Source organism: Bombyx mori, chromosome 28, assembly GCF_030269925.1.
Source record: "Bombyx mori chromosome 28, ASM3026992v2".
NCBI lineage: Eukaryota > Metazoa > Arthropoda > Insecta > Lepidoptera > Bombycidae > Bombyx > Bombyx mori.
Window position 1 is genome coordinate 746605 of NC_085134.1, and position 24420 is coordinate 771024.

A 24420-nucleotide genomic window follows, 5' to 3' on the forward strand; every position below is an offset into this window, starting at 1 on the left:
CCCTAGCGAGAGCAGTGCTTCGCAGAATCTACCACCGGAAACCGGAAACGCGACCCCCTGAAAAGAACCGGCGAGAAACTCAGTGGGCTGTGTCTATGGGTTAATTCACTCGTCAAGCCCTTCGTAACAAGCGACGGGTTCGACGAGGACGGCGACCGGTGCTTGTGATACCTAAAAGCACCGTTAATGGATCGCGAGGATCCGTAATGACGTGTTTTGGGCGACGTCGACTGTTTACCATTCGGTCTACAGTAAGCTCCTTAAGAATAGCTTGTTTCTACTGTGAACCAGTCATAAGTTCTAGTAACAAGTCTGGTGCAGCCGTTGTACTGTTCATTCTCATTGTGATGCTCTACGTGCTCCAATAGCCACTTAACATTCCGTTGACCGAGCGCTCATTTATCCATCGATGTAATTGAAAACAATTGAAGCTACATTGCGGAGTGGGGGGTTCGCGGGATTTAATAAAATGCACGACTTAGTTGCACAACGCTATATTTCAGACTGTCCTACTATTAACTTACACTCTACAACATTTATTTACTAAGGCAAGCACAAACACGCCATGTATTACGGAGGTAGCTAGAAAAGGTTAGCACAAGTCCCTCGACTTCTGCGTCAGTGAATTTTGAATAGTAATAGACGCGGGCGAAAGACCTTAGTGAATACAATATTTTCGAAGTCGTCGTGGCCTAAGAGATAAGACGTCCGGTGCATTCGTGTTGAGCGATGCACCTGTGTTCGAATCCCAGGCGGGTACCAATTTTTCTAATGAATTATGTACGTACTCAACAAATGTTCACGATTGACTTCCACGGTGAAGGAATAACATCGTGTAATAAAAGTGAAACCCGCAAAATTATAATTTGCGTAATTACTGGTGGTAGGACCTCTTGTGAGTCCGCGCGGGTAGGTACCACCGCCCTGCCTATTTCTGCCGTGAAGCAGTAATGCGTTTCGGTTTGAAGGGTGGGGTAGCCGTTGTAACTATACTGAGATCTTAGACCTTTATATCTCAAGGTGGGTGGCGCATTTACGTTGTAGATGTCCATGGGCTCCAGTAACCATTTAACATCAGGTGGGCTGTGAGCTCGTCCACCCATCTAAGCAATAAAAAAAATAAAAAAAATACAATAATTTGATCGCAATGTTGTCAAGCTGCTCATATTTCTATTTAAGCTGACCGTCTACAATATGTGCATATTGTGAACGTTTATATGTTCCGATCAGCTTCCGATATATCGTTCGCCGACACCCTGAGTCTACTTCATAGAAATTAAGGCAAATAAAAATCGGCATCGCGAAATCAAACCCAGTCTAGACGAAAACTTTTTATTAAAAAAATCGGTTGTCTGTAAAGTCGGTTTACTGACGACAGTTGAACGTGACAACGTCATAAGAAAATACTGATGAATGGGTTAAATTTTTCAATTATCGCAATTATCGTTGCTATAAACAATTGACACCACATTCACTTTTCACTGAACTTCATACTTGACGAAAACATGTAAATATGTATTATTGTATAGCAGCTGTCCACGCGGATGCATCGCTCGCTCAAGTAGGAGAGAGACAGATGTCGAACGCTGCCGAACGCGGAGGCCGATTGTGCCTCTTTGTCGCTCGTTGCGCGCTCTCGCTTGCACTTCAAGCCTTAAATGGAACGCCTCAATGAGTCATGCTTTTTCGTGCGTGCAGCCGGCTCCATCGAATTATAAGACGTTGTCACGTCAAAAACTAATGATCAGTCTTGGAATGAGTAGAACGCCACTGCTTGAACGCGTGAACCGCCTTGAAAACGTCTTCCGCGAACACCTCAGGAAGTTCCAAAGCCAAGAAATGTCCGCCGTCGTCTAAAACCGTCACGTTGAGGAGATTCAGGTACTTCGCACGTAAAACTGCAGGCGGCTGATAGACCAGCTCGTCTCTGGCCTGGAGAGCCCACGTGGGAACGGGTGATGTAAAACTACAGAGGAAATTCAATTTTGACGAAAAACTCGTTTACTTTTTATTGCTTAGATGGGTGGACGAGCTCACAGCCCACCAGGTGGTAAGTGGTTACTGGAGCCGTAAATGCGCCACCCACCTTGAGATATAAGTTCTAAGGTCTCAGTATAGTTACAACGGCTGCCACACCCTTCAAACCGAATTACTGCTTCACGGCAAAAATAGGCAGGGCGGTGGTACCTACCCGCGCGCACTCACAAGAGGTCCTACCACCAGTAGCTTATGAAGAAGACACAGTGTAAAAGGTAGAGAGGTCAATAGATGCAGATTTTATGCGAAGCTCTTTGTTGTATCTGCAAAATAGTTTTTTAGCTTATGGAATAGAAAGTGACAAGCAACACGATAAGCCCGAGAAAATATGTATTTCTTTGTTTTTGAATTACAAATTTAGAGTCGGCGAAACCGCGGGATACCTCTAGTTTAGTTTTTTTTTTTTTTTATTGCTTAGATGGGTGGACGAGCTCACAGCCCACCTGATGTTAAGTGGTTACTGGAGCCCATAGACATCTACAACATGTAGACGCGCCACCCACCTTGAGATACAAGTTCTAAAGTCTCAGTATAGTTACAACGGCTACCCCACCCTTCAAACCGAAACGCATTACTGCTTCACGGCAGAAATAAGCAGGGCGGTGGTACCTACCCGCGCGGACTCACAAGAGGTCCTACCACCAGTAATTACGCAAATTATAATTTTTGCAGGTTTGATTTTTATTACACGATGTTATTCCTTCACCGTGGAAGTCAATCGTGAACATCTGTTGAGTACATATTTCATTAGAAAAATTGGTACCCGCCTGCGGGATTCGAACACCGGTGCATCGCTTCAACACGAATGCACCGGACGTCTTATCCTTTAGGCCACGACGTCTTCTAAAGTACAGATATTTAGATCCTCAGTTCGTCTAACGATACTCAAGGTTCTTCCATTTGACTCCATACATAAGAGGGCCGTTCGGATTGTTGATATTCACATTCTCACGGATCGTTTGGAACCTCTGGGTCTGCGGAGGGACTTCGGTTCCCTCTGTGTTTTGTACCGTATGTTCCATAGGGAGGGCTCTGAGGAATTGTTCGAGATGGTACCGAGATGTCGTTTTTACCATCGCACCGCCCACCACCGAAGTAGAGTTCATCCATTCTATCTGGAGTTGGATTGCGTTCATCCACAGTGCGTTTCCAGAGTCCTTTTTTGCCACGTACCATCCGGCTATGGAATGAGCTCCCCTCCACGGTGTTTCCCGAGCGCTATGACATATCCTTCTTCAAACGAGGCTTGTGAAGTGTATTAAGCGGTAGGTAGCGGCTTGACTCTGCTCCTGGCATTGCTGAAGTCCATAGGCAACGGTTACCACTCACCATCAGGTGGGCCGTATGCTCGTCTGTCTACAAGGGCAATAAAAAAAGGTTATACTTACGCTTCCAAATTCATTTCCCTGAATTTGTTACTCATGTTTTCGGAATAGAATCTCATTGAGCTTGTAATAGAGTTGGTAATCCAGTAGACCATTAGATTATCTATCAGCTTTTCCTTGCTAAACCTGAAGCCGAGACCGCCGTCACTCTTAAACTTGTGCTCCTTGCGCGTCCAAACCGCGAATTTCTCTAAAATATACGCTAGAAGACCTGATGGAGAATCCGTCAGGGAAACACCTTGAAGGGAATAAAAAAATAATATTTTTATTGGTTTTTTTTTTTGATTTGATAGGTAGACGAGCTCACAGCCCACCTGGTGTTAAGTGGTTACTGGAACCCATAGACATCTACGACGTAAATGCGCCACCCACCTTGAGATATAAGCTCTAAGGTCTCAGTATAGTTACAACGGCTGCCCCACCCTTCAAACCGAAACGCATTACTGGTTAACGGCAGAAATAGGTAGGGTGGTGGTTTGTATTTCAGTTTTTTTTTAGAAAAAAAAAACATAACATTTTGTTAGTAAGAATTGCTTATAACCTATGTTAGTAACTTAAAAATCTAACACATAACTATCAGACAAACATTATACTATATCATTACAATTTTTTTCTGCTGCAAAGGCTATTAATCAGCAGGCCCTTGTCGCCAGCATCTTGCTCGATATGATGTTCAGAAGATTTTTGCCACTGTCACACACTCGACGCAATAACGATGCACTTCTCTTTCGCATTATTGCAAAGAAGTCATCTGTGTGAGATGTCGCAAACATTGTGGATGCACTACAAAAACGCGGCAGTGACAACATCATCCTAAACGCATCATTATATTGAACACGTAAGACCCCGCGTATATGTGGTCCACAGACCATTGAACACTTCCAACGTCTGTAATTAAATATAGTGCTCACTTCACAACTCTGCGGGGCTTTTTGCATCATACCTTGGTGCAAAATAGTAAGTGCTGGTCGCGACCTCTGACGTGAGGAATATGACTCGAGGCGGAGGATCGTGGTTTGCTGACTTAGGAAATTTAAGGAATGAGTCTCCCAATTTTTTTTTTCAACAGCAAGTAATACTTACCTACTGTATCAGGCTTTGTGGCTTGTAAGTGAAAGTATCCGAATTCTTCCAACAAGTACGCCAGATGTTTTGAAAGTGGATACATTCTTTCGGCTAGATGATCTTCCACTATTAGTGACGGTATTAAAGCACCAAGCAGAGTTCTGAGCAGGGCGTGAGGATGCTGTGAATGTTTCACTCTTTTTTTCCTACCTAAGCTGATGGTCTTGAGAGACCTGAGGTCTTGACCATACCAGCGTAGGTGTGCTCACGGGGCTTAAACCTGACGTTGTTGCTAACACGAACCCTAGCAAGAGCCGTGCTTCGCAGAATCTACCACCGGATCGGAAACGCGACCCAGTGAGAAGATCCGGCGAGAAACTCAGTGAGCTGTGTCTGTGGGTTATTTTACACGCCGAGCCCTTCGTCTCAAGCGACGGGTTCGACGAAAACGATGACCGGACGTTTCACAGGAAGCTAGATACTTATTAATAAACCGAATTTTATTGGAATATGAAAATTCATATCATTAAAAAGGAAAACAAAAAATCGCTAATCCTGTTTATCCTTGTAAAATATTGAATTGTCGTCGGTCCTTAATAATTATGCCAAATTTCAAGTTAAGCCGACGTTTTGAAGGGGCTTAAAATCATGTTCAAAGATTTCCGTCACATACTACATAGATACTAATATACGTACGTATGAAGCTAATAAAAGCGTATTAAAACCAGTTTGAATATTCTAATTATACCTGTGTAACAGCTGAATTACTGTGATGTCCAAGAACATCTTCAGGGAATAGGGTAACCATGGCCGAGGCAATGGCTGCGCCCCAATCTCCCCCTTGTATGTAAAATTTATCATGACCCAATCTTTTCATTAATATTCTGAAGATATCTGCTACGTACGGCAAAGATAAGCCTGGTCTCACTGCAGCCTGAAAATATACAGATTCGGGAAGACCACGAAGAAAGTATAGTAAATTATTTATTGAAGTGAAAACTTTTTTAGAATCGTTGTGATTTCAAACCGGATGCAACGGAAAAAACGACAGGTAAGAGACACAAATACAAAAATGTGTAGGATGAAGCCAGCAAAGAATATACATACTATTAAATACAGCGCCATCTGTGAGATTTTTTAATACTAACGTGTGTATGAAAGCTCTTGTAGTGAATTTTAATTTAGGATTATACGTGAAATTAAAATATCAATTCACAGAGGGCGCTACCTTACAATTATTTACTAATGACAACATTTTACATATACTTAAGACGTTTAGGATAATTGTATTTTAATTTTGGAAGGTTTCACTTCTACCACGTGTGAATTGCACACATGTAATTTTTTTTATTTATTTATAACTTCATATACTAGAAAGTATAAAGGCGGACTTAATGCTAAAGGCATTCTCTAACAGTCTACCTTAGGGGAGTGCAGAGATGAACCTTGGTACATGTAGTGTGAAGGTGATATTACTTAAACATATATTTATATAAATATTAGGGTGTTGTGTCCCAATAGCAAGAGAAAATTAATCTTGTGATGGTCTTTGTAGCAGCGTATCTTTCAAGAGTCGTTTGATGAGGGCATCTCGAACTCAATATTAAGCTGTCACCTCGGAGAGACTAAGTTTATGGTAGAAACATATTAATAATGTGGAATATTCGTTATCTATCCTTTTACTTATAATTTGAAAACAATGACTTGATTAAGCCAGTTCCCGACTTCTCTTCTTAGGTTTTTATTTTTTATTTTTTTATTGCTTAATTGTGTGGACGAGCTCACAGTCCACCTGGTGTTAAGTGGTTACTGGAGCCCATAGACATCTACAACGTAAATGCGCGACCCACCTTGAGATATAAGTTCTAAGGTCTCAGTATAGTTACAACGGCTGCCCCACCCTTCAACCGAAACGCATCACTGCTTCACGGCAGAAATAGGCAAGGTACCTAACCGCGCGGACACACAAGAGGTCCTACCACCAGTAAAAAATAACTAAACTAATTTTATGTATAAACTAACTCGAAATCCGAAGCTACATTCTTACAGACTTACATCAGAAAAACCATATCCGGGTAGACTCGGGACTATGACTTCAAAGGCAAAATCATACCCAGAATTTTGACTGGTCAGCAGGGGGATGGCTTCATAGAACTCTCTGACGGAACCTGGCCAGCCATGTAACAGAAGAAGGGGCAGAGTCTGGACTCCTGCAGATACCTGTAATAATACATTCCTGCTACAGGATCCGATTAATAATTGTTGCTCTGGTCATTTGTTCTTGGCAGTGTTCAGCTGTTCATTTGAGATCTTTGGAAAATTTGCTAATGCACAACTCTGTGACTTAGCCTACATAGACATATTTTAGGAGGAATGGGGTTAGGCCTTCTCTTCTTTATATCTTTACCAGTTATCAACGGAGTTGTACTCGCCAGTTTTACTTGGAACGACCTAGTCCAAGTACCGTGCTATAGCTTTAGTGGGTAGATATAATGGTATAGGTAGGACTTTATGGTATGGACACTGCTTTATGCATGTTTTCAAATCGAATTAAATACTTATATGCAATTAAAAAAGATTCCGAATAACAGAATCAAGAGGGCGAGTAAGTAATCAGGAGGTACACAAAGCAAACGTCATCCATAGCATTAACAGCGTCAATGCATTATGAACAACAAGCAATTGTGAGCACTTTAGAACACATAATTGATTGAACGTTAATAAGATCAGCGGTTTGTGTACACGGTATCACATAATTGCTATACTTTTATTGATATCATCACTAACCTGCGGCTTAACTCTGATGAAATGAATATCCAGGCCCTTGATGCTGGTCTTGAAATGTGGAAACTGATTAAAGAACTTTTCTCGGTCAGCGAATTTATACTCCTCGGCCCAGTATTTCAGCCAGGGTTCTAGGGCAGCCGTGTTGAAGCCGTATTCGAAGGTCACACCCTCTAGTGGCGGGGCGAAGGGTCGATGATTCTTGAGACGATATTTCAAATCGTCGATTACCTGAAAGAAAACTCCATCAGTAAGTATCTTCAGTTGGCACCGATGCGCCACTTCGATAAAGCGGCACGACACGAGAACCCTTTCATCGTGGCCGCCGGTAACTACATTCCCGATCCTGCGGACAGAATGGAAAGCAGTCGACGTTTTTTTTATTTTTATTACTTAGATGTGTGGACGAGCTCACAGCCCACCTGGTTTTAAGTGGTAACTGGAGCAAATTCAAATTCAAATTCAAAATCATTTATTTCAACTTGGATGTCATCAAAAACACACTTGTTGAATGTCAAAATGTAAAAGAAAATGTTAACTCTACCACTCATATACAGCTCATATACATAGAGCTCATATACATCTACAACGTAAATGCGCCACACACCTTGAGATATAAGTTCTAAGGTCTCAGTATAGCTACAACGGCTACCCCACCTTTCAAACCGAAACGCAGTACTGCTTCACGGCAGAAATAAGCAGAGCGGTGGTACCTACCCGCGCGGACTTACAAGAGGTTCTACCACCAGTAATTACGCAAATTATAATTTTGCGGGTTTGATTCTTATTACACGGTGTTATTCCTTCACCGTGGAAGTCAATCGTGAACATTCGTTAAGTACGTATTTCGTTAGAAAAATTGGTACCCGCCTGCGGGATTCGAACACCGGTGCATCGCTACATACGAATGCACCGGACGTCTTATCCTTTAGGCCATGACGACTTCAAAAACGACATTGCCCTAAACACGTCATTTCGGATCGGATAGAATTCTTTCGGTTTCAACTTTTGTATTACACCGTACCGCATAGTTTTTTAAAACGAAGTCGGATTTAAAATGTTGAATTATCCGGCTTTAGACATTTGTTTGAATCTTGGATTAATGCTGAGAAAGAATTTTTGAAGTGAAACTTCCTTATCGGCGTTGGAAAAAAATTTACCGTCACATTTTTCGGTTACGCGTCACATTTTTCCGTTACGCGCCATCTTTTAATTAACGGCTGTATGTTCTGAAGTATGGATGCGCATTTGAGAAACCGACCTCATGTCTCAAGGTGGGTCACGGAATACATTTTGTAATTGCAATAATCCCAGGTAACCCACTTAATATCACGTGGACCGTGCTATTATTGTTATTACGTAAAATAATAGGAAGAAAAGTACCAGGGTATTATGATATCAAAGAGATGTATTATTATAACTTTACTCTGACGTACAGCCTTCTTTATTAATTAACGGCTGTATGTTCTGAAGTATGGATTCCGATTTGAGAAATTGACCTCATGTCTCCAGGTGGATTACGGAAATCATTTTGTAATTCCAATAATCTCAGGGAGCCCACTTAATAATATCACGTGGACCGTGCTATTTATTACTGTTATTACGTAAAATAATAGGAAGAAAAGTACCAGGGTATTATGATAGCAAAGAGATTTATTAATAATTAACGGCGGTATGTTCTGAAGCATGGTTTCGGATTTGAGAAATCGACCTCATGTCTCAAGGTGGGTCAAACTTCACGAACCTCAGGAACCCCATTTAACACCACGTGGACCGTGCTATTAGTATTAATTTATAGGAAGAAAAGTACCAGGGTATTATGATATCAAAGAGATGTATTATTAAAATGCTGTAATAATCTTAGTAGCAAAAAGGTAAAGTGAAATAATTGTATTATTTGTATTCATGTCTATGATAATAAAATCCTTTTGTTTAAACTTTATCTAATTTAACTTTATTTAACCAATTTCTAGAAAGTTGCATGTAGATCATTTTTCGAAAAATAAGGCCATAAACAAGTTTCACTTCTTACGTGTGTACACTAGTACACGCACACATTTTTTTTTTTATTGCATATATGGGTGGACGAGCTCACAGCCCACCTGGTGTTAAGTGGTTACTGGAGCCCATAGACATCTACAACGTAAATGCGCCACCCACCTTGAGATATAAGTTCTTAGGTCTCAGTATAGTTACAACGGCTGCCCCACCCTTCAAACCGAAACGCATTTCTGCTTCACGGCTGAAATAGGCGGGGTGGTGGTACCTACCCGTGCGGACTCACAAGAGGTCCTACCACCATTTAAAAAAATACGGCCATCAATATCGACTTACGAACCTTCTTTTCGAATTTAATTTCAAAGGGCCTTATGCTAATGTCTTCTCTGCCTTTCAGCTCGATCGGTCCCCACCACGCGTTGGGATCTAGCTGTGGTGGTTTCGTAGGCTGCAGCCAGTTAAAAATGTACCAAAATGCCACCGCTATAGCCGCTACAGCTAGAACTGTGGTGAATCGAGACATCTGAAAACATTAGAAGTTCAGTTAATTTTTACTACTGGTGATTCCGATCTGGTGGTAGATTCCGCGAAGCACTGCTCTTCCTAAGGCCATTGTCAGCAAACTCTCAGGTTAAGTCTGTAAGCTTACCGGCAAATAGGTAGGGACAAAAATTGTTACTGCCATAGACGTATAGAATCTTGAGCGGGTCTGGTCTTCACTTGTCATTACTGACTTGTTCATTGTTTTTTCTGTGTCTTGAGTAATTTTTAAGTGATGAAATCTATATTATAAAGAGGAAAGATTTGTTTGTTTGTTTGTTTCGAATAGGCTCCGAAATTACTGGACCGATTTGAAAAATTCTTTTTCCATTAGAAGCCGACCTTGTCCCTGATGAACATAGGCTACTTTTTTAAAAAAAAATTTTTTTTTTTTTTTTTGTTTCATGTGTGTTTTAATGTTTCCGAAGCGAAGCGAGGGCGGGTCGCTAGTTGTATATAAAATCGACGGTAAAGTCGATCAAAAGCATATTGATTTTGAAACATAGCATTTTTGCTCTACGTAGTCACGTCGCTGAAGACGGAAAACAGATGTTTGCCTACATTTAATGGTGTTTGTTTATTTATTTATTTATTTTATTAGGCTCACAATACACATCACAAGCTAAAGATACATAAAAAAACACAAATAAAAAGAAACAAAATCTGGCTTGCAACATATATTTAACTTCAGATTAAATTTGACAATTATAAAATTCAATTTTGTAAACATCTAATTCAATTTTTAAGGGTGAGAAAGGCTTTTATTGTCCTTATAAGCAGACGAGAATGCGGGCCACCTGATGGTGAGTGGTTACCGTCGCCCATAGACTTCAGCAATGCCAGGGGCCGAGCCAAGGCGCTGCCTACCGAATGTAATAAACTATGTAATAAGGAGCAACTTAAACTTAACTTCTATATTGTGAAATTCTATGTTGACGAAGTCGCGAGTATAGCTAGAATAATAATAAAATTTTACTTACCACACTTTGAGTTTTTGTTTTCGACAAACATCAACTACCACACGAATATGAAAAATAGCCTTCACGAATACAAACACTCATAAGCAGTCGATAATCGTAGGTTCGTTTATATCTTACGACAATGATTTTCTACTTATCTAAAGATAAAGAACCGGATATGAAATTTTAATTTAAGATAAAAAATAACGGGGCTCGGTCTGGCGATTTGTTATCATTAGCCCTAACATGAGCATTGCTTCGGATCTACCACCGGATCGGAAACGCGACCCACTGAGAAGATACGACGAGAAACTCAGTGGACTGTGTCTGAGGTTTAATTTGCTTGCCGAGCCCTTCGTCGCAAGCGACGGGTTCGACGAGATCGATAACCGGTGCTTGGAATGTCTAAAAAGCACCGCGTGTGGATCGGGAGGATCCGAAGTGACGTGTTTTGGGCGACGGAGACTGCTTACCGTTTGGTCCGCACGATCGAGTATATTGTAGTTGCCGTTAGTAAGAAGGTTATCGTGTCAAGGGAAGATATTGTATGATAAATATAAAAATGTCTTTTTCAGGGTTATGGATGTCTATTAAATATATGTATGTGTATAATAAAAATCTTACATTTATATCCATTATCTGGTACCTGTAACACAAGTTCTTTACGAACTAGCACGGGACCAGTTAACGTGGCGTGATTGTTAGTAAATATTTATTTATTAACAAAAAGAATACGCACATCACAATGCAAATTCCATCATACGACCACTACTCGACTATACACTCGGCCGCAATGTATGCAACAGTCCAATAATATAATCGTTGTCTGTGAACGAACCTAATTTAATACTAGATAAGCGCTTTATCATTATTATTGAAAAAAAAACCTACTTATTTCTTTATTATGTTTGGAAATCAAAGGTCGATGATAAAACCGAGAATAGTATTGTATAATTTTTGTTTTATAAGTCGTCGTGGCCTAAAATATAAGACGTCCGGTGCATTCGCATCTAGCGATGCACCGGTGTTCAAATCCCGCCGGCGCGTACCAATTTTTCTAATGAAATACGTACTCAACAAATGTTCACGATTGACTTCCACGGCGAAGGAAAAGCATCGTGTAATAAAAATCAAACCCGCAAAATTATAATTTGCGTAATTACTGGTGGTAGGACCTTCTGTGAGTCCGCACGGGTAGGTACCACCATCCTGCCTATTTCCACCGTGAAGCAGTAGTGCGTTTCGGTTTGAAGAGTAGGGCAGCCGTAGTAACTATACTGAGATCTAAGAACTTATATCTCAAGGTGGGTGGCAAGCAAGAAGGGTCGTCGTACCCCCTTTCGGGGGTACGGAACGGGCCTCGGGGCAATCCCCACTGCCCGGGACGAAGCTCCCTGCCACACAGGGCAGGGGTGATGTGGATGCAAGATGTTATACTAGGGGGGGGCTGTTCGTTATGCGCGTCTCGGCGCACTACATCGACAAAATAAATAAATACTTAAATATAATACGATGGGCTTGAATGGCTCCAGGGATGACGCCCGGCAGCAGGATCCTCCGGCGTCGTGTTGTCCTCTGCTTCCTAAAGCTAATTTTTTTTTTTTTTTTTTTTTTTTTTTTTTTTTTTTTTTTTTTTTTTTTTTTTTTTTTTTTTTTTTTTTTTTTTCCTTACTGACTAACTACAAGCTAACTAAAACTAAACTACACTACTATTTACAACAGCACAGGACAACAGTCAGCGGATACGAGGGGCCCGCCACCGGCCCCATGCCGCGGCCCCGCCTCTACAAGTCAGAGGGGGAGCCGCGGCACTAGTAAGGCGCTCACCCGCTCCGGGCTCCCCAGAAGGGGAAGTCCGTCACGGGGAGGGGCCGACTTAAAACACTCCCCAGACGGGGGAGTGGTCCACCCTCTGGGGTGGAAAATGGGTCCCCATAGGGGGGCACCCCAACAATGTGGGGGGAAGTGACGAGTGTGGACAGCTCAGTCCCATGGGGGCACTCATTATGAGCACTCCCATATCACTCCGATTAAGCCGACTATCTTACCATAGCCGGGGGTTCCAGTAGCTCCCTTGGTAGCGCCAGACCATCAGGTGGTCTAGCGTGCAAGGGAGCTAAATTGTGGAGATGCTCGTGGGGTCCACCGTCAGCCCGCTCGTAAAGATTACGAGCTAGCCTCCGGATGAACTCCTCGAGCGACTCCACATCCAGATCCCGGGCGATTACGGCATTACTGACGTAACGCCCTGCTCCGACTATCGTGCGAAGAGCCAGATTCTGCTGGGCCTGTAACTTCACCCGCATGGCCTGCGGGATGAGGTGATACCAGGCCGCAGCTGCGTACGTGATACGGGAACGGACATACGTCTTATAAATGCCGAGCTTAGTCCTGACCGGCAACCTGGAGGCCAACACCGGCCGGAGGAGGAATCTCGCATAGCGAGCTGCCGCCAACGCCGACATGGCGTGGGCGGTCATCCTCAAACTCCGGTCGATATCGACCCCCAAGTACCGGACGCTGGATCCAAACTCGACATTAGCGCCACGGAGACTGAGCTGTCCCGGGACGACTGTTGTGCGGTCAGGTGGGTGGCGCATTTACGTTGTAGATGTCTATGGGCTCCAGTAACCACTTATCACCAGGTGGGCTGTGAGCTCGTCCACCCATTTAAGCAATAAAAAAATAAAAATAAAATCATCATCTCATATCATACGTTGGGACTTCAAGTATCCTATTCATGTTCAAACCTAGCGTATTCAGGTTGACTGCACTGTAATATCAGCGTCGGAATATCCACTGATCACAAGACGGTGATTCTTGAGCTCATTTATTTATCGAAGCTGCAATGCACTCCAGTTCAAAGGGTGGGTCTATCTCCATAACAGACAGATGATATCTTCAGTCTATCAATAAAGGTATTAAGCAGGGCCACGCGCTTGTGCGGGCGGACGCGCAAATCGCGATTTAATACCTCCCTGAACACACACTTAAGGGCAGATTGTTATTGTTTTATGAGGGGTGGATGCTGACTGACGCTACCCCGGAATGAGGGAATTTTCGAAATCACGAAACGGCTGCCCCACCCTTCAAACCGAAACGTATTAATGCTTTACGGCAGAAATAGGCAGCATGGTGGTACCTACCCCTGCGGACTCACAAAAGATCCTACCGCCATCTGTGTTTTCGTATTCAAAGTCAAACTAATCTATATCTATACTAATATTATAAAGAGGAAAGATTTGTTTGTTTGTATTGAATAGGCTCCGAAACTACTGAACCGATTTGAAAAATTCTTTCACTTTTATGAAGCTACACTATTCCAGAGTAACATAGGCTATATTTTTTGAAAAAATTAGGGATCCTTACTAAAACTATAATAATGTAACCCAAGGTGTAGAAAAAATTACTTAAAATATTCTTTATATCGCGTGCCCTGCGAAAACTATTGATGATAGAATAAAATAATGTACTACGACTTTGTAGAACTCATTATTATTCACAAAAAGTGTCGCGACAACATATGTCTAACTATTATAGTTATACCACAATAAGTATTATTTTATTTTTAAAAATAAAACAACGTCAAACTTCGTTGAAATTTTTGTTAAATACCCGAGCGGAGCCGGAGTGGGCCGCTAGTAAACGATTTTTTTTTTTTGGTCAGGAGGAAATCGCCGGACTTCCGCCCTCCCATGGGGATGAAGGGCGGGGCATGTCGGAGTCGAACTGACTAAAACCTCCTGTCGATCAACAACCCGCGTCCGAACCTCGCATGAGACAGAACCCATGAAAAGGCAAAGGGGGAAAGTGAAGCGTTTAGTGCGAAGCACATCTCTCCCATCACCCTCCCCCTCGGGACGCTGGACCAGCAGTCGTCGGCGCCACGACCACCAGCCCTCTCGGTCGGCAGGCTATCCGGAGCCCGCCTAGATGGCGCCGGTTAGAATGGGTTATCCTACGGAATACCCCGCTGGGTCAGAACCAGCGTGGGTCGAGGAAAACCGGCCTTCCATCACCCGGATGCTCTTGCATAAAACGCGTGCAGAGCAGCTTGCACGTCGTCTTCTTAGGCCCCCTTAGTAAATGATAAAACTCATTCAAAGTTATATTTGCACGATATAGCGGTTGCCCCACTCCTTAAACTAGTTTTTGTTTCCCTACCTATGCTGATAGCCTTGAGAGGCTATTTCAGCTTCGCCTTAACGTGTGTAGGTGAGCTCACGGGGCTCAAACCAGGAGTGTTGCTAACACCGGCCCTAGCAAGAGCAGTGCTTTGCAGAATCTACCACCGGATCGGAAACGCGACCCACTGAGAAGATCCGGCGAGAAACTCAGTGGGCTGTGTCTATGGGTTAATTCGCTCGTCGGGCCCTTCGTCGCAAGTGACTGGATAAACGAGAAGAAATGAAGATGTCCGTTAAAAAAATCGCACGATAATTACCCCGGACAAGCTTACAAAGCGCTCGCCCTCTATATTACGTTTTACGTTAACGATGATTGCATTTTGTTATGTACAGACAAAATTCACTAAATAATTAAGCGCAGCCGCGGTATATCCTAGTTCAAGCTACACGTTATCCCGCCATTGTGGACGCGGGTGGAGCTTTATCTCGTCGGCACACGCCTGCTCTCTCAGACGTGTTTATTGTTTATTATGGTGAATTACTAAAACGATTTTTATTATCCTATTCATAAACGAAATGTTTACTCGTAATTATTTTCGTCGTCGTGGCCTAAAGGATAAGACGTCCGGTGCATTCGTGTTGAGCGATGCACCGGTGTTCGAATCCCGCAGGCGGGTATCAATTTTTCTAATGAAATATAATACGTACTTAACAAATGTTCACGATTAACTTTCACAGCGAAGGTAATAACATCGTGTAATAAATAGTGTAATAAAAATAAAACCCGCCAAATTAATTGCGTAATTATTGGTGGTAGGACCTCTTGTGAGTTCGCTCGGGTAGATATCACCACCCTGCCTATTTCTGCCGTGAAGCAGTAATGCGTTTCGGTTTGAAGGGTGGGGCAGCCGTTGTGACTATACTGAGACCTTAGAACTTATATGTGGTGTGTGGCGCATTTACGTTGTAGATGTCTATGGGCTCCAGTAACCACTTAACACCAGGTGGGCTGTGAGCTCGTCCACCCATCTAAGCAATCTATATATATAAAAATGAATTGCTGTTCGTTAGTCTCGCTAAAACTCGAGAACGGCTGGACCAATTTGGCTAATCTTGGTCTTTAATTATTTGTGGAAGTCCAGAGAAGGTTTAAAAGGTAGATAAATATGAAAATTCTCGGAATTAAATAAAATTTAGGTCTTTTACTTATCGATTAAGGGACTATGAAGTCTGCCGGGTTAGCTAGTAAAAAATAAAAATAAATAGTTTTAATCCTGTCCACCATTCGCAGAAACTGTAATATGTTTTTTTTTTCTAACTTCTAATATGTACTGTGAGAATAAAGTCTCATGTCTCAAAGTCAATTGTAATTTTTAAACTCAAAATTGTAATTTTTAAACAATAGCTCAGTAACCCTCTTATCGTGGCTGTCTAAATATCCGCCTCATAACACACGGACACAGCCCACTGAATATCTCACCGGATCTTCTCAGTGGGTCGCGAATCCAATCCAATCAGTGAAGCACTGCTCTTGCTGGGGCCAGTGTTAGTGTAATGTTGTACTTTGGTATGTTGGCAGGTACGTTGTATATTGGCAGGGTCACCATGTAATGTTGTACTTTGGGAGGTGTTAAAGGAAAACGTCTTCTTGCGTGTATTCCATGTTTAATAATCATCTTAATCCTAGTTTACAATTATGAAGAAGCCTATGTTTCAGGGTGGTCCCCCTTATTAGGGGGACATACGAGATTACACCTATTAATTATGTTATACACTAAATGCTATGCTAATGCTATAATATATAAGTATACACATCTTCATTAGAAAATTCGCTCAGGTTGACCTCACTTACCCGCCCGCGCATTGTTATAACTCCTAACTCCACCAGCGATTACTTAAGCAAAAAACAAAGCTTACTTTTAGCAAAATCTATACTAATATATAAATCTACAGTAGTTTTTTCGGATGTTCCGTTATAACTACTGAACCGTGCATCCGATTGACTTGAAACTTGGTATCCATGTAGAAAATACATGTACTTAATGAATAGGCTAATATTTATATGAGTGTTGGACTCCCTAATAATAATGATAATAAATAATAATGCTAATTTTAAATGTCCAGCGAAGCGGGCGAGTACGGCTAGTAAAGTAATAAATCTGTAGGAAAGACCACAGGAAAATTCCATTTCATAATCTCTGTTTCATTATGAAAGAATTTTCCAGAAAATCGCAAAGATCTTTAGATAAAACTTTGCTAGGCTCGACTTTTACGGTGCTCAAAGCGAAACCTCGTCTTAATTAAAAGTTTCTTAAAAAGATTCTTTATCGTATCAGCGAGCTTAGTATCGCTCATTACCGCGTACGTACATTGCCGGAGGCTTATATCCATCAGTGGACGTCTGTGGGCTGATGATAGTGAAGATGATGAACTGGAACATCATGAATGAGCCGTGAAGCAGTAAAGCGTTGCTGTAAAGCTACCGTGAAGCAGTAAAGCGTTTCGGTTTGAAGGGAGGGGCAGCCGTTGTAATTATACTGAGATCTTAGAACTTATGTCTCAAGGTGGGTGGTATATTTACTCAGTCACCACTTAAAACCAGGTGGGCTTTGAGCTCGTCCACCAATATAAGCAATAAACAAAAAAAAAAGAACACGTGCAAAGAAAACCGCAATAAAAATGCCAAAGCACAGTGGATTCGGTGGCGCGTTAATTATGGAGGGTACAGTAGAGTAGAGACTAGGTAAGGAGAACCGTCTCTGTGTGTGAAAAAATGTCCGGTAAAATCTGCTAAATAAGGGTGGCGCTACAGTAGCAACCGGGTAAATTTTAAAAAAGGCGCTGAAAGCTATTAGAATAAGATATAGAAATAAAAAAGGACGAAAGAACTGTAGGCATTACAAACTAACAAAAAGTATTTTATTTAAAGCTGATAAGAAAATGCAATCGATGTCTGCGCGTTTTACCACAACAATAATTTTAGGTTATATTGACGAAATTAGTTTGGACTACGTAAACAAGTGAGGTCTTGTGTATTACACTGTCAGTAACTACTCTAGTTTATTTATCTATTCCGTGACTCTAGTCATTGAATATATTAAATTTCCTAACTCAGCATACTTCAATCAGTTAACAACTGCTCAACTCATATCATACCCTGTCTGTGCCTATGCTAGCGCCATTCTGGAGGATTTTTGAACTGTTATTTAGTGCTGAAAGTGGGACACTTTTTCAACTTACCGGTCACCGTCCTCGTCGAACCCGTCGCTTGTGACGAAGAGCTCGAGGAGCGAATTAACCCATAGACACAGCCACTGAGTTTCTCGCCGGATCTTCTCAGTGGGTCGCGTTTCCGATCCGGTGGTAGATTATGCGCACTACTCTTGCTAGGGTCAATGTTAGCAACACTCCGCTTTGAGCCCCGTTAGCTCACCTACACACGTTAGGGTAAGCTGATATAGCCTCTCAAGGCTATCAGCATAGGTAGGAAAAAAAATCTTTTTCAAGCTTCTCTCATATAAGATGGTTCTCCGTACCTCTACCCTCCATAGCGTTAATATATACAATTTATATTTCGACACGTGCACCCTTTGGCAAATTTGTCAGCATTATCACGTAACGGTTGGCTTCGTCCCCTAATCTCTGGTTCAGAGTACAAGGGTGCGCTGTGATAAAAAAAGAAAATTGAATTAATCTTATTTTCGTATTTATTAATTTTTTTCGAAAACGTTCCCTACTTTTTCGGCTAAATTTTTACTATTTTGGCTTGCATGTAGAGCCCTTTGCTCATTTGGTGCTCAACAGATAACATAATCACAGCACAAAACACAATGTAGTGCTTATGTAGGTATTGGCAAATAATTGTAATCGCTAATGTATTTGTACCGTATGCTCGTCTGCCTACAAAGGCAATAAAAAAAAAAAATGTTGATTACAGACATGAACATGGATGAAGTATGCAATCACATCCCTGAGTTACTAGCCACTAGTTATAGTGTAACGGATGCCAGTTTTCTCAAATCGGCGAAGATAGAAACATAGATTATAATACACATAAATTATATATAGATAAGTAATTTAGGCACTCAATAAAAATGTTTACAGGCTACGGCCACTAGATGGCTTCGCTTCGATTAGTTTCTCATTGCTCCTGTAGATTGCAGTAACATATTACTTATCCTACATTTTATTTAAAGTGAAGGATTTTGTAAATTTTCAGAAACTGGTTTGATAAAATTATTTAATTTGTCTTTAACAAATGATGTATGATTTATGAATTTTTTATGTTCTGTGTTTAGTTTAACTTTAACAACATATATGTTTAGGGGCATCCGCTACAAGATGTCGCTAGTTTCCATAAAGAAAAAATAGTTGTCTTATAGTATCACAGTTTCAGGGCCCTGGGTAGAAATAAGGAGTACCATTTCAGTGTATTAAAAAGTGTCCACTGAAAGGCAGCCAAGATGACGCCAGAGGAGTAAGTGGAAAGATCTAAAAACATCACCATAAACCACCACATTTTGCTAAAATCTGGCACAATTCACTCTGTTTAAAACTATTATATTCATATCATTTCCACTTCCTACATTAGCGCTGTTTCGATGAGTATTCCCTAAATAATACAATTCATTTATTAACTCGCTGTTTACAGGTGGACACTTTTCCAACATGTCTCCTATACAAGAGAGAGAAAAAGAGAGAGTATTCTTTATTGTACACCAAAAAACAAATAAACAGTGCGATAAATTAAATACAAAAAAGTACAATTGGCGGTCTTATCGCTAAGAGCGATCTCTTCCAGACAACCATCAGGTGGACAAGAATCATTTGGAAACGAATGAGAAACAAGATGACGCTCTTTACTTCTAGTCTCTATGATTATTACTAACTTGCCTTGAGAGGCTATTTCAGCTTCACCCTAACGTGTAGGTGAGCTCACGGGGCTCAAACCGGAGTGTTGCTAACACTGACCCTAGCTAGAGCAGTGCTTCGCAGAATCTACCACCGGATCGGAAACGCGACCCACTGAGAAGATCCGGCGAGAAACTCAGTGGGCTGTGTCTATGGGTTAGTACCAACGAGTAATGGCGTCTACTTAACAGTCATTAACCAAGAAATGCAATAACGGAGTTATAATTTTTTTTTAATCAATTATAAAATTATCGCCAATGCAATATAAATTAAATTTGTCAACCAATGTTATTTTACTGAAAACAATATGTCTGTGCACAAAACATTCATTCTTCATTTTCAAAGTACATGATTCCCGCCAATACAAAATGGCTTCGTATGGTGCATAGACTGAAACGCCCATACATTTTACTCTAAGTACGTTCGTGAATTTAGTTTTCAATAAGTAGATACATAGTAGTAGTAGTAGTAGATACAAGAAGGAATCAACGTTTGGACTCTGAAGTAGAAACTTTTTGTGGCATGAAATTAAAGATATGTTTCGTTAAAAAATAATTTATCAAAGCGCCATCTCTAGTTTACCCCGTAAACATTTATATAGTAATATTAATATAGTGCCATTTTTACAATAACTATAAAATCAAGAAATTTTTTGGAAGCAAAATTAAGAACTTGTATTAAACGTCACTTTTTGCCTTATTTAATCCATGACTTATAATCAAACACATTATTCTTCTTATTCTAATATTGAGATAAAAGCAAAAATTCTAAAATAAATTAAATTAATCCAGCGTCATCTACCGTAAGCCACTTTAACTATTCACCCAACGCAAAATGAAATACTAACCTACAAAATTAAGAATTATTTTTAATATTTCAAGTAAAAGCGACATCTATTATTGTATTTCCAAATTAAAATTCAGGAAAATAATTACAAATCTGGGGATTTACATTAAGATTATTCTCGTGTTCTTTAAGTACCAGTATTTATAAATATTTTCCTTATAATCAAGGTCTAGGAATAAAAAGTCGTGTTTCGACTTTTAACCTTATCCTTTTTCCTTTAGATGTATCTAATAGCTTTTTTCTTACATCTATAGCCGAGAGATCACTTTTGGAAGCTATATTAAATGTTTTTAAGCAGAATCATGAGGAAAACTTAATCAATAGAAACATCCTAGCCAGTTTTTCATATCCCGTAAGTAAGAAGAACTTTCTGGAATTCGAAAATTATAAATTGTTGAACAAATTCAATGACTACAACTTATAATGTTTAACGTCATTATCGCGATAAAGTACAGTTGTGTTTTAATGTAGCTCCAAATAGTAATTCAAATTCTGTTCCTAAAGTGTCTGAGCTCATCAAATATGCACATATTATAGTTAATTTGCTGTGTAGTGATACAAATACAGTGTATATATGACATCGAGTGCCGGGAATTACATCTATAAAAGGAAATTATTTGAGTGATTTTAAACAATTGGCAAAATTGAGGAATCTATCTACCCTCACCTTACTTAACGAGGGCCTTTCTTAGTGTGCTAATTTTAATGTGCTAATGATAAATTTGCCTGTTTTTGTTGTATGAGGGCCATTATTAGTGTGCAGGGGCTATTACTTCTGAGACAATATTTAAGAGAGAAAAAAGAAGTGAGAGCTGTAATCATTTTGTAGGTTGAATTTACTGAGCACTCAGGATGGTTCACTGCTCGGAGTGTAAACTGAACATTTTAGTCACCCAGAGGCGAATCAAATGCACTAATCCGGACTGCCAACACAATTACCATCAGGACTGTGTCAAGTACAATGATACTACCACCGCTCGCTCTAAATGGATTTGCCCCGATTGTACAATACCGCGCCAAAAAAGTGGAAATACACCTCTTTCCATGTCGAAGAATAAAGACATTTCGGATGCTTCTGCACCCTTATTGGGAAGTCAAGAATTAATTCTATTAGAAATACGTAATCTACGCCAAGAAATGTTGGACAAATTTGAGTGCCAGAAATCGGCGTTCGAGAGATTTAATGCAATTTTGTGCAAGGTTCAAATGGATATGAGTGAGTTGGACTCCAAATGCTCCGGTCTGCGAGAGGATCTCAATGGTGCTATAAATACATTGCAATTTCTATCTGCATGTCACGACGATCAGCAAAAATTGAATGAAAAAACAAAAAGTGACTTTTTGGAATTCACTAAGTGCAGCAACAGCCTCCAACCAAAACTATCAGAATTGAACCATAAAATCGCGTATATGGAGCAGTTCGCAAGACAGTCAAACGTTGAAATTCAGGGGATTCCAGAAAGACGCAATGAAAACTTAATGTCTATAGTTAAAAAAATTGGAAATACGGTTTCCTGTAATTTACAAGAAACTGACATTCTGGAATTCCACAGAGTTGCTAAGCAAAATACCAATTCGAATCGTCCGAAAAATATTGTAGTGAAGTTAAACTGCCCACGTACTCGAGACAATCTCCTTGCTTCAGTTAAAATCTTTAATAAAAACAAGCACAGTGATAACAAACTTAACACTTCCCATATTGAACTTCCTGGTGAACAGCGGCCTGTGTATGTTACTGAACACTTGTCACCTGAAAATAAAAAACTTCATGCCGCTACTAGAATAGCTGCCAAGGAGAAGAATTACAACTTTGTTTGGATACGAAATGGTCGCATCTTCGTACGTAAGGATATTTCTGCCGGCCACATTAATATTAAGACTGTAGAATGCTTGCATAAGCTGTGACTTAACCGTTATTTTATTTATTTATTTATTTATTTGTAATTTGTTCTTTGTTTTGTATGCTTTCTAAGCTTTTACAAATAAAATTCACAGTTAAAATATTTTATCAAAATGTAAGAGGTTTGAGAACTAAGGCAGATTTCTTTTATGTATCGGTGTTACAAAATGACTATGATATTATTATTATAACGGAGTCCTGGCTTAATGATAGTGTATTTGACTACGAGCTGTTTGACCATCGTTATAACGTATTTCGCAGAGATAGATCCTCTACTTGCTCTTATAGAACCAAAAAGGATGGTGGAGGGGTTTTAATCGCAGTCAAGAAATCATTTGACGTCGTACGAAAAACTGATTGCGAATCCCAATGTGAGGATTTATGGCTGACTTTGAAAATAGGCAAAATGGTGTTAAATATTTGTGCTGTGTACATCCCATCTCCTTTGAATGTTGATTATGTCGACATTTTTACCAAAAATACTGTGCAGGTTATTCACAACAACATGACAAAAGGTATTTCTGAACCATTATTTCTTTTAGTAGGAGACTTTAATATGGGGGATATTGAGTGGTGTAAAGATAATTCTTCTGCATATATGACCCCATCAACATCAGGGAATAATGTCTATACAGAATTTTTAGACGCCATGTCTTACTGCGACCTTTATCAGTTTAATGATATGATCAACGCTAATAATCGAATCCTTGACTTGGTATTTAGTGGTGCGTCAAGTGATATCTCAATTGAATCTGCCAAGGGCTTTTCGACTGCACCTGACCCATACCATCCGCCACTGGACATTGTATTTCAAGAAACATCTGTGCATGTTGTGAAACCTGACTCTGCCCCAGCATTAAACTACTTCAAATCCAATTATGAGGCTCTGAATAAAGATTTAAAGCAGGTTGATTGGACCAACTTACTACAAGAATCATATTCTGTGGATACAATGGTTGACCATTTTTATCAGACGATCAGACCGTTAATCAGTCAGCATACTCCACTCCGCTTCCAACATAATGATCATTACCCAATATGGTTTAGTAATTCCTTAATAAAAGCTCTTAAACATAAACGTAAATTTCACTCCAGATACAAAAAATACGGAAATTTAATGGATAAGCTGCAATTCGATATAACAAGAAAGCGATGCGATGTAATGATAACTGAATGTTATTCCAATTTTAAACAGAATGCTCCCAATCATCTCAAAAACCGTCCGAAATACTTCTGGAAAATTTTTAAGGACAAAACAGCTAATAGTCGTTCTTTGCCTAACGAAATGAAGCTTGGTCGGGTAGAGGCTAAGGGAGGACAGGAGATCTCTGAATTATTCTCTCAACATTTCCAAAGTGTGTATGATTCCAACATTAATCATGAAACAAGTTGCTCTTCTCATTATTGTAATGTGTCCGGCAATGCATCATATAATATCGTTGAAGTTAATGAAACCGAAGTTTTAAATCAGCTAAAGCTTTTAAATGCGGACAAAGGACCTGGCCCTGATTTGATACCTCCTATATTCATAAAAAAATGTGCTCTAAGTTTATATAAACCTCTAGCGAAAATTTATACCAAATCTCTCCAAAGTAGTGCTTACCCCACTCAGTGGAAATTAGCGCACTTAACACCGATCCACAAGGATGGGAGGCTGGATGATATAGCCCAATATCGACCTGTCTCCATACTGTCTGGGTTTGGCAAGGTATTGGAAGCCATAGTTAATAAAAAACTGATAACTCATTTCAAGCAATCTATAGACACAAATCAACACGGCTTTCTGCCATCCAAATCGACAAATACTAACTTAGTTAGTTATGTTTCTGATATAATTGATACTATGGACGGAGGTGGCGAGGTGCACT

General features: G+C 40.3%; 1 protein-coding gene across 1 annotated transcript; it reads right to left on the reverse strand.

Moving 5' to 3' along the window:
• Positions 1 to 1318: 1318 nt before the first annotated feature.
• jheh-lp5 (juvenile hormone epoxide hydrolase-like protein 5) lies at positions 1319 to 10851 on the reverse strand. Its single transcript, NM_001177860.1, is given in 8 exon segments — positions 1319 to 1966; positions 3426 to 3660; positions 4506 to 4668; positions 5236 to 5421; positions 6543 to 6707; positions 7275 to 7502; positions 9610 to 9792; positions 10790 to 10851. Coding segments are annotated over 7 exon segments (1389 nt in total). The 5' UTR covers positions 10790 to 10851; the 3' UTR covers positions 1319 to 1737.
• Positions 10852 to 24420: the final 13569 nt, after the last annotated feature.